Source organism: Panthera uncia, chromosome X (assembly GCF_023721935.1).
Source record: "Panthera uncia isolate 11264 chromosome X, Puncia_PCG_1.0, whole genome shotgun sequence".
NCBI classification, from domain to species: domain Eukaryota; kingdom Metazoa; phylum Chordata; class Mammalia; order Carnivora; family Felidae; genus Panthera; species Panthera uncia.
The window spans coordinates 118289018-118300349 of record NC_064817.1 but is presented as its reverse complement, the minus strand read 5'-3'; the positions used below and the strand labels follow the sequence as shown (position 1 = coordinate 118300349).

The following is an 11332-nucleotide window of genomic DNA, read 5'->3' as shown; positions in this document are numbered from 1 at the left end:
GACGGAGGCAGCAGTGATGTGGTGGTATTGGAGGCAGTGGCAGGGGTGGTGGCGGTGGAGGCGGGGGTGGCGGTGGTGCTGCGGATCTGGGGGTAACCCTAAGGACCCCTCCTCCTTGCTCTACATCTCTGTCAGAAGCTCCACGAGCTGGGCCAGAGGAAGAAGACTCTCTCTGAATTAGCGAAACCCTCAAAACGGTCTCATTGCGGTCATTTCTAATTCTCTTTTTCTCATCCAGAAAGCAAACTGAATTACTGGTGAAAATGCAGGAGATTTTTGTTTGTTAAAATGCTGCCGATAAAGTAATTTTATGTCAGATTTAACTACAGGAAAGGGCAAGGCATTTCTCAGTTCCTTAGCTGTCATGTGGCTAAAATAAATAGGATGGACAGCAGTTAGCCCCCGTACACTTAGCTCTTTGAAGCCATATATTCAGAAAGCAGATGTTGGGTGTTGGTGTTTGGGGGCTGGCTTCCTGGAGATATTTTATATTGGCCAAGCTCATTGTTCTAAACCCCAAAGGCTTGACTTAAAGGACAAAAAGAGGCAAGAAAACGTCCAGCTTTCTTGACAGTGTCCCACCGGCAGTCCTATCACTAGACAGTGTTAGCACCAGAGGTTCATTCTAGAAAAAGAGGCAGCTAGAGAGAGTGGCACATGGCTTCTGTCCACTAATTGTGCAAAGCAAGGCTGTCTAGGGGGTCTCAGGTGAGCACACACCAGAGAGAGAAGTGGTGGGGCAGCCTGAGAAGAAGCTGGAATTCCAGCAGCACAGACAGTAAAGTGAGCACAGAGTGAGCGGTGTTCGTCACAGGACTGAAGAAACGACTATGTGACAAAGGCTAGGTGGCTCCCCTGAAAGGAGACAGTTAAGTGGAAATCTAAATGCAGGCCTCCAGGCAGGAGGACAGAAGTGAGAAGGCCTTGTGGGGAAGCTCCTGGCATGTTCCCGGGGCAGGCAGGTGGCCAGCGGGCTTGGTGCGCAGTGAGCCAGGGAAGCAGCCGTGTGCCGGCACAGGGCGCCACAGAAGGCGGTGGAAAGGTGGTTGTCAGCAGTGGGAATGGTCAGTTCAGCTTGTTTGTGGAAGACCTCTCTGGACGCTGACGGGACAGGGAGAAATGGACGTTGTGGGAAGAATGGGGAACAGTCACAGAGGCAAGGACTCCAGAGGAGGGAAAGGCTCCAGAGCAGGGGACCGAGCCGGCTGTGGCATAGAAGAGGAAGCAGAACACTCGGGGAGGTGTGAGGGTCTGTGCTTCCTCCCCCAAGCGGTACCCACTTATTAGGAGAAACTGTGGCTTCAGAAAAAATGAACCACAGCCCAGTGACCTAGGTCAGAGGACGGCAAACTTTTTCTGTAAAGGCCCAAACAGTAAATATCTCAGACGTTGCAGGCCCTGTGGTCTCTGTCGCCCTTCTGTAGTAGACAATATGTTAACGGCCGGACGTGGCTGTGTGCTAATAAAACTTTACAAAGACAAGCTCCCGGCTAGATTTAGCCCACGGGCTGGAGTTCGCCACCTCTTGACCTAGAGCCCGAGCTGAGCATTTTCCCCGAGGGACATAAGTTATTTCCAAATTGCCCTCCTTACACTGCAGGGGGGCACGGAGGTCTACTGTTCACAAGAGCATTATGCGACATTTCCAGAGCTGAAAAGCTTCACGGTTTCTACCATCGCCCAAGTCAGGTGACCATTTCTGAATCGGGCCTGAACTGGGCAATGTAGGCAGCAGTCTCAAATGCCATGTTTCACCTTCACTAATGACAGTGAAAGGAGAGAACACCACCTCCTCCAGGATGCCTGTCTGCCTTGCTCTTCCAGCTTTGGTATACCCTTGAACCATTCACATCTTGTCTATCAGCTTAAAACACCCCCTCTTCCCTCAGGCCTTCACGGATCTCTATGATAATGCAGCCTCGTCTTCTACCCCTTTTACCCCCAGCCCACTGCTCTGGCTCACCTCCAGGCTGCCATGTTAGGCCTATAGCTCTCTGACAGCAAGGATTGTTTCCTCCTCATCTCTGTACCCCCAGAGCACCTAGCCTTGTGACAGGGCTCAGCTGGCATCTGCAGGTTTGAATGAACCATTGGAGCAAAAGGTTTCCTGCAAATTATTCTGTTCTTTTTGTTTCTAAGCACAAGGCCAAGAGACAACTGCTTTTCAGAAACTGTGATTAAATTCACTAACTGGCCCAGTGACCTTGGACATGTTCCTTCTCCTTTGTGTGCCCTTGGCCTCTTATGTTCAACACAGGGGGTGGACTGAATGATTGCTAAGGGACTTTATGGCGAAGAGGAGCAGTAGCCACTGCTTACTGAGCATTTATTATGTGCCCAGGCCTGAGCCTCGGGTGGGACAGGAGACCTCGGGGTCACAGGGCTGCCTGTGCCCGTTGGGGAGCAACTGAACTGTGAGGGTGACCAAACCCCGCAGCACTGGAGGAGACAGACAAAGGCACATTCTGTGGAGGGGCAGGGTAGCGGGAGAGTGGGAGGTAGTGGCAGTGGTAGCCACACCTGGGCCTTGGGCCTGGGCCCCCAGTGGTCAAGTCCAGTGGCCTGTGGCTCATGGTTGCCTTTCTAACTTTGGTATTTTGGGGGTTGGAGATCTGGTGAGAAGGGAGGAGCGAGACGAGGAGAGAGAAAAAGCAGGAAGGAAGGGGAGGAGAAGGAAAGGCAAAGGGGAGAAGGGAGGGTATTAAATTATTCTATGTCGACTGCAGAAATCAAAACCTGAACCCCAAACCTCAGAAGCACATGCTTCCCTTGCTCCCCTGTGAGGTCTGGAACTCCGCACCCCAGGGGCAGCTCATGACCCATATATCTGTCTGCAAGCGGAGTTATATTGAGTTCCTAGCTGGGGATTTTCAGCAAAAGCAAGAGGCCTTAGCTGACACAGGCCAGCCCAGGGTTTGGGGGAGCCCCAGGCCCTCATCTCCAGGGCTTGCCCCCAGTTTGCACATATCCTGTGGGGAGTGATGCCTGAGCTTCTGCTCAGCTGGGCCCTTCTACTGCCCAGATCTGGGGCCCAACAGAGTCCACTCTCCTTCCCGGGAAGCTCAACCTCCAGAAACCTGTCACCTTGGGCCTAATGTCAAGGCAGCCAGGGGCAGGGGCCAGGCAGGAGTGCAGACAAGGCAGCACCGAGCCCCCAGATGCCAGCAGAAGCCAGCTGCCAAATGGAACTCGCCTCCCAGCATCCTCTCTTTCAAACAGACTGCGATTTTCAGGTCACCGGCTTGCTGAACTGGGCTGCCCGGGCAGGACCCAGATGCGGAGCCCAGCGGTATCCTGCTGGCTGAGCAGCACTGAGACCTGGTGGAAGACATCGGTCTGGAGGCAAGGCCTCTGCCTGGTGGCCGCCCTGGCTGAATGTCTGAAGCAGGAAAGGGCCCTTCCTGCAGGAGGAGGAGGAGGGGAAAAGGGAGCGAGCAGCTGCGTGCTCCGTGGGGAGGATCCCCAAAATAGAAAGGCGCATACGCACTGCAGGCCTTGACCCAGAATGTTCAGAGCTACAGCACAAATCCAGCTCTTCTCAATCAGAGAGGCTGCTGATGAGACTGAGGTGTCCTCAGGGGTCCCGTGAGTTTCTACCTGAGCTCCAAGGACACGCTCCCCACTGCCTTCTGAGTCAATGCCAATCTCTGATCATTAGAAAAAAAGTGCAAACATCAGTAACACCTGGTGGTGTTTAGGCTGCCTTTATATCCACATCTTGATCGTCATCATCCCAGAAACCCTGGTATGGGAAGAGGGTGGATTATCAACCCTACGGTACTGGTGCGGACTGAAGCCCAAACACTCAGGCAAGATCTCACTAAGCATCAGGTACAGTGACCTACCTGAGGACCTGGTCCCTGGACCACCTGGTGCCTGGAAATGAGGCCATACACATACCTCCCATCTCCTGGGGCCAGACCTGTACCTGCAACATGCCCACAGCCTGCATGACGCAAGGGACACTGGTTTTCCCCTCCAGGATTCCAAGAAGGCCGTTTGGACAACTTAGTCCAGATCCTGGCTGGCTGTCCCTATCTCTCTGTAGGGTTTTTAATCAGTCTGGCTCACTGTGTACGGGCTGGGCTGTAGGCAATGCCGGTCAGAAGGTTCCAGGGAACCACCGGGATGAAATAAAGATGCATCCACTCTATTTCTGTTGATGGGCTGTCTCTGCCACTGGAATGAAATCTCCAGGCAACCTGGGACTCTGATCCACTGCTCTGGCCTGAGTCCCCAGAGTCATAGCCAGCCTACAGAAGACTCTCTCTGGGTTCCTAATCTGGGAATGGGAAGCAGCAAAGGAGGAGGACCTTTGGAGTCAGGACGCCTGGATTTGAGATCTGAGTTTCCAACCTACTGACTGTAACATTGGGAAAGTCAACATCCTCTCTGAGCCTCAGTCTCTTCATCACTGAAGTGGATATACTAATCCTCCAGTCACAGGAGCAGATGAGCCAATGTATACAAAGTAGGTCATGCAAGAGAGCCACTCCACTCTTCTCTCCTCCCAGTTTCAAGGTAGGATAAGTAGAACTACAGAGTATGACTGATTTGTTCCCACTGCAGAAAACCTGGGAACAGTCCACTCCTCGACTGGGAACTGCTGGAGCCCGGGGTGTAGCACTGGGTTGGGCACACAGGAGAGACCCTGGAAATGTGGTGGGAGGCCAGAGACAGGCCCCCCGAGCTCAAGAGGAAAGGAGCATGCTCAAGGTCTCCCGAAGCACTAGTTCGAGGTCTCTTTACAGGGTCCTGTGCTTGTTTTGGAAGGAAAAGCATGTGCTTCCAAGGACGATGGATATACATCCTGAACCTGATCACATGCCACAGCAGGAAGTGACTAGCCCTCCTCCTCCTGGGTAACATTCCTTGTTACACTTGGGGCTCCTCTCTCCCCCTCACTCAGCCTCACTTGCCTTTAGAGGTGAGAAGCAGAAGGGGTGATGTGTTGGTTTTGGGCAGTCTGTGGGTTTGGAAAGCAGGCTGCACTTGGGGCTACCCACATGAGGACTCTGTGTTGCTCGCCACCTTCTTGATGGGCATCTTTCTGTAAGTCACTGGGTTTCTCAGGCCTTAGTGTCCTCATCCATAAAGAGGGAGAATGGTTGGAAAATTCAGAAGTAATGCCGAGCATGCCAACTCACTGTCACCTATAGCGAGCCATTTAGTATGATTAAATGACAAAACACAGAAGATAAGCAGAGACCACAGTGTCTCCTTCCTTCTCCAACTGTGTGCCCTTGACACCCCCATCTTGTCTGGAGCCGAATGGACTAGGTGGCTGCTCAGAGCTGGGCCATCTTTGCACCTGCAGTGGGTGTAGACTGAGACAGTGATGACATGTGACATGTACTCTGAGTTCTACTTCCATGCAGGCTCCAAAGCATTTCCATCTGCAGTGCTAATGTTTTAGAGATTCTCACACTAGTAATCAGTCAGCCCACCAATCTGGGGGAGGAATGGAGATCTTAACTTCAAAGGGAAGGACCAAACGTTCTGCCTCCTGTTAAAACTCCATATACACTGATGGCAGAGACTGGATGCCTTATTAACCTTGGGTGGATGCCCAAATGTTCAAAAGGTAAAACTCTGCTTTTCTCCAGATCACAAGACTCATTAAGCAATCATGCTGCTGAATGAATGAACAAATACTGAAAAGGTACTTGTGCCGCTGAGATCTCTAATGATGGCTACCGCTGCCTGGTATGTGCTTAGCGCTTTGTGATTTTCAACGTGCTCTATGACTTCGGTCAAGTTGCTTAACCTCCTTGAGCCTCAGTTTCCTGGAGATAGCCTCTTCATCTCAGGGTTAGCTTAAGGATTACAAGAGCTAATGCTCCACAAGTGCCTGGCACCTAGTCAGTGCTCAATTAAATGTGGCTATCCTTACTCCTGGCTCATTTGACTTTTGGCCTCCGGGAGGGCAAAGGATGGACAAGGTCCCAGAGCTATTTAGGAGCAAAAGCAAGACTAGACTCCAGGTGTCCCGAGCCCTGGTCTTAGGCCAAGAATAATCATCACATCAGATGTACATTTTCCTGCAAGGGGATTCTCGATTATTCGCATTCCTGGAAAGCCTGGGGCTAATTTAAAAGAATTCTCCTTTGAGGGTGATAGAATTTTATTAACAGATCTTTACTTGAAACATTTTTGTTGTTGTTGCTTTTGTTGTTGTTGATAGTTTGTTTTGGGGGAAAAGACAAGAGAACCAAGTCAGCTGAGTGTCTCAATCAGGTCTCCATGGGAAAAAGATGCTTGCAGGATGAGGGAGAGTGGTGTACACAGTTTCCTGCGGCTGGGGGCGGGGGCAGGGTGTCATCGTTGGATGTTAGTAAGCAACGGAAACAGTGGAGATACAGCTGAGGCAAACCAACAGGCCATTCTGCATTTCATCTGTCTCTGTCCCTCAGGCCACAAACACCCAGGCTGCTGAGAACCTCAGTGTGTACTGCAGAGCTCCATGTTAGAGCCGGTGTCTTCCCAAGGCTGCAGAGATTTAACAACCAGGAAAATTCAGCTATGCTCAAGCCAAGGACTGCCCTGGCTGCTGGCTGATAGCAACAGCAGTACCTGCTGGGCCAGACTCTATGCCTACCTATCAGGCCCAGCCAAAGGAGTGGGCTCCTTCAATATCATCACCTTCAGAGGCCACATGCATCTTCCAAGAAGACACATGTGCTTTTTGTTGCAAACAGGACTCATCTGACAGAGGTGCTTTTGGAGCCTGAGGCATGTTTTTTGGATTCCCTCAACTGGGGCAAATCCTTGGTCTTCTAGGATAGCTTGGAATTTTGGAAACGGTCAGGTTGCTCAGTTAGAGCCAAGGGCAGTGAACAAGGTGTGCCACAGAAGAAGGAGAAGGACTGATTTTGATCAAGTCCAAGGAGTGAGTCTAAAGCAATAAATGTGAGCTTTTGGCAAGGCTTACAAAGGGCTCTAAAAGGCCATCTGCAAAGAGACGCCAAGCCCAGAAATGGCATGAGCAATGGCAACTTCTCCCACGTGAGGGCATGGATGGCTGTTCCAAGGGCCTATTCTAAGGAAAACCCTTTCAGCATTGAGTTTATACTGATGAAAACCAAAGCAGTTACTTACTAGTCATAGTTTTTTTAAAGGGTGTTGGTGGGGCTCATGAGGAGAAGGAGAAGAGGACCCTTGCAAATACAACCTACCCATGGCTCCTAGGAACAAAAACAGGTGTGAAACAAAGGAGAAATTGAAAGTCACGCCCAAATGAATCTGGACTCTGGATGTATTATCATGAGGTTTTCCTTCACTGATTCGTTTGTTGACCATAAAAGAGAAGCAAGAAATCTGAGGGGTAATTAGGATGGAGGTTAGAGATTGCCTGCTACAAGATGCCTGACTGAAGGGCTGGAAACTTGGAGGACAGGTGGCCGGCCAAGTGATTGCTCCATGACTGTCATCCCATCTGACTGCCATCTCTGTGAGCTGGAACTCTAGTAATCAAAGTCTGTTAATGTCTATGTACTCAACCAGATACTACATTCTCAATACACTGTTGGTGGTAGACAATGAGGAAAAACAAAGAAGCAAGATTTCGACAATCTTTCCCAACACCTGTGCACATCTCAGAATCCTAAACTAAATAGAAAGCTGACTTACTGAAAGTGGATTGCCCTTGGAATTGGAGAGGCCAGGCCCTCTAGTTATGTGAAATGACGTTACCTCAGAGCCCCAAGCTCCCAGTTCTCTGAACAGGAAGGAAGCAGACCCATGGCTCTATAAGAGCCATTTCCTCTCTGCTCTATTAATTCCAGAGATTAAGTAAGCCACTCCTCTGTGGACCCAATACACTGAGATAACAGCCATTGTGTTTGCTGCAACTCCTACTAATGGAGCTAATCTTGGTAGATTAGTGATGTTGCAGGCTTTTGATGTCAAATTCAACTAACCAGTGGCTCTCATGGTCTCCTCTATCATCCTGGCTCCTAGACCTACCACTGGAAGCCCTAACCCCGAGTTTCAGATATTTGGATGATGTCTGGGTCCCAAGGGGGGAAAGTAGGAATTTGTCAAATGGGTTTTTAAAAGGACACCAGAGCCAGAGAGTTGAATGGGAATCTCATTCTGTTCCCTACTCACTGGCTTCTTGTTCTCAGTGGTACTAGGAAGCTAATGAAATATATCTAGTGCCCATCAGTCCCACATTCCCTGGTTTCTATTAAGAGAAAAAGAAGGCTTTTCTTCCTTCTCACTCTTCCTTTCTTTCTAGCTGAAGGGGTGCAGTGCAGAGATCATTAGACCGGGAATCCAGATGGAGCCTTGGACTATATTTCCTGCTCTTCCAGAAATTCATAAGGGGTAAGGTCAGCTCATCTCCTACATCTTTTCTAGGTCAGATTCTAGTCCCTTACATTTTGGGTTGGTTCCCTGCCAACAAATTTGCACAGAGAATTTCAATAACACATCTTATGTTCAAGTTTAAGATTAGAAGCATTCAACACCCCCCTCCCCCCAATAGCCCATTGTCTGACCGATTCCTGGAGCTTTCTGGGCTCCTGACGATTTCCCACCATGGCGAAATGGGGAACCATGCTCTTGATTACAAGCCGACTTTTCCAGTCATCCATTGTTTGACCTGCAATTTTATTCTTGACTCTCCAAGGCGCTTCCCAAACGACCTAGACACAGGGCTTAGGGAGACAAAAAGTACACTGTCTTTCAGATATGAAGATGAGACCATAGACCCCGTGAATCACAGACTTTCACTCTGAGGACAGGTTTGGGTGGAGTCAGCCACATTCCCTTTCATGTCTCTCTCCCCACCCCACCACCCTCATTGAGTCCCTCCCACCCCCAGGGATGAGGGGCACTTCTGTAAAGCAGTTGGCTGGGATGAGATGGCAGTCCCCAGCTATGGGGCAGAGCAGAATTCACTGGAGAGCTGAAGGATGGGTAGAGAAGCAGCCTGATGTAACTAAAATAACACTAGGCTTAAAGGCAGAGAATCTGGGTCCTAGGTCTGGCTATTTTGCATGTGTGATAGATATGCAGTGAAATCGAGGGAAAGACTCTTCTGTTCTCTAGCACAATTTTCTTATACTAAAACCATGGTAGGTGGGTCAGGTGACAGCTTATGGCTACTTCTGCTCTACTAGAGTAAGCCTTATGGCCTACTGAAGGAGCAGCTCCCAACTCTGGCCCCACTAGCACCCAGCCAAGTGATCTGACTAACAGTTTATAGCCTGACTGTCAGTGGAACGAGGCAATGGGTGTTGGAAAGGGCTCATGAAGCCCTGCTGTACTGGTTTATGAAAAAACCAACAAAGCAGGCTGTGATAAGGTCTACCCCAAGGTATGCTCTCCACAACAGATAAGCAGACCTGTGCTAAACCAAGTAAAGCTTTTTTATTTTTTTTCACTTTATTTTATTTCATTTCTTTTTGTTTTTCATGATGTAGACATGAAATAACTGCTCTGCATTCATTCATTTCTCCTCAGAAATCCCCTTGACAGTATGGCATCAGGCACTAAAATGCAATGTCTACACTTCTGCCTCTGGAAAAATGGAAACGTACTCTTCCCATTTTCCCAGTGAGTACACTAAAATCTCTGGGTATTTATATAAAACAAACATAAGAAGACCCCAAAAAGTGGAAAGAAGAAGGGACCTTGGGACTTGAGGAACGATGTGGTGGTGAGTTCTCTGGGTTTCCTTTTGGCTCACCAATATCAGACATGGACCTGAAGAAGTTGGCAACCCCAAAATGCCAATGGACACAGGCAAAAAGTCCCCCAACAAAAGTTTACTTTCTTTAGCTAAAGGACTAGGACAAGGGAAGACTACCAAGGCAGAAAATTTGTATCCAAGAACTGGTACAATTCACCTAAATACCACCGAAAAAAAGTGTGGTCCCACCAAGTCCCAACATCAAAGGCTAAGTGGGGCCTAGACTCCACCCCCATCTGGCAATAATGATTTATTTCTTCCTGTCCCCCTGGGGTGGTATCAAAGGAGGCCTAACAGACAGTCAGGATCTTTTACCCTGCAGAGTGGTAATGAGTCCACATCCCATCACCGCCAATTTCAGTGGGATCATATGGGGAATGGTAATGAGGCACTTCCACCGATCCCAGCCAGGATGGTATCAGTGAAAGCCTAGTAGGAAGCTAGAACTACCACACTGCCCAGCAGTAATGAGCCACCCTAAACTCCTTGGTGTCGATGAAGGCTAAGTGAGGAGCCTAGACTTCAATACCCACATGAAAGAAATGAGACGGTGCCTCCTTCCCTGCCAAAGCATTGTCAGAGAAGTCAGCTAAAACAGAAGAGCTAAGTAAGTGCTGAAATAAGAGAACTGTCAACCCGGAATCTTATACCTAGGGAAAATATGCTTCGGATATGGAAGGGGAATCAAGATATTCTCAGATAAAGGGACACTAAAAGTATTTGTTAGTAACAGACCCCTCCTAAGATAATGGCTAAAGGAAGTTCTCTAAACAGAAAGGAAGTGATAAAATAAGGGATTCTGGACACCACCAAGGAAGAATGTACAATGGAAAGAAAAAATATGGGTAAATATAATAGACTTTCCTTCTCCTCTCAAGTTTTCTAAATTATGGCTGAAGCACCAATTATAACATTACATTCTGTGGTCCTAAATGTTATGTGGAAGAAATATTTAACACAATTACATTATAAACAGGGGAGGGTAAAGAGGTGAAAAGAGGGCTAAGGTTCCCATACTTCACTCAAAATGGAAAAAGGTTGACATCAATGGACTATTACAAGTTATGTATATATGACATAATACCTAGAATAACCACTTAAAATGGCACACAAAAAGATCCATGCAAAAACACTCTACATGAATCATCAAATGAATTTCAAAAAATGTTTAAGTAACCTACAGGAAGTCAAGACAGAGAAAATAAAGAAACCAAAACATTTCTATACACCAACAGTGAAGCAGCAGAAAGAGAAATCAAAGACTTGATCTCATTTACAATTGCACCAAAACCCATAAAATACCTAGGAATAAACCTAATCATAGAGGTAAAAGATCCGTATGCTGAAAACTATAGAAAGCTTATGAAAGAAATTGAAGAAGACACAAAGAAATGGAAGAACATTCCATGCTTGTGGATCAGAAGAACAAATATTGTTAAAATGTCAATGCTACCCAAAGCAATCTACACGTTCAATGCAACCCCTTACAAAATAACACTACATTCTTTACAGAGCTAGAAACAAACAATCCTAAAACTTGTATGGAACCAGAAAAGACCCCAAATAGTCAAATAAATCCTGAAGAAGAAAACCAAAGCTGGAGGCATCACAATTTCGGACTTCAAGCTATACTAA

At 48.1% G+C, this 11332-nt stretch overlaps 1 protein-coding gene across 1 annotated transcript in view; it reads right to left on the bottom strand.

Moving 5' to 3' along the window:
- Positions 1–11332, bottom strand: part of MAMLD1 (mastermind like domain containing 1) — a 120880-nt gene that overhangs the window by 50657 nt on the left and 58891 nt on the right. The window contains exon 2 of the mRNA XM_049644430.1: positions 8502–8660. Within this exon, the coding sequence (XP_049500387.1) occupies positions 8502–8597 (96 nt within the window). The 5' untranslated portion in view covers positions 8598–8660. The remainder of the gene's footprint in view (positions 1–8501; positions 8661–11332) is intronic.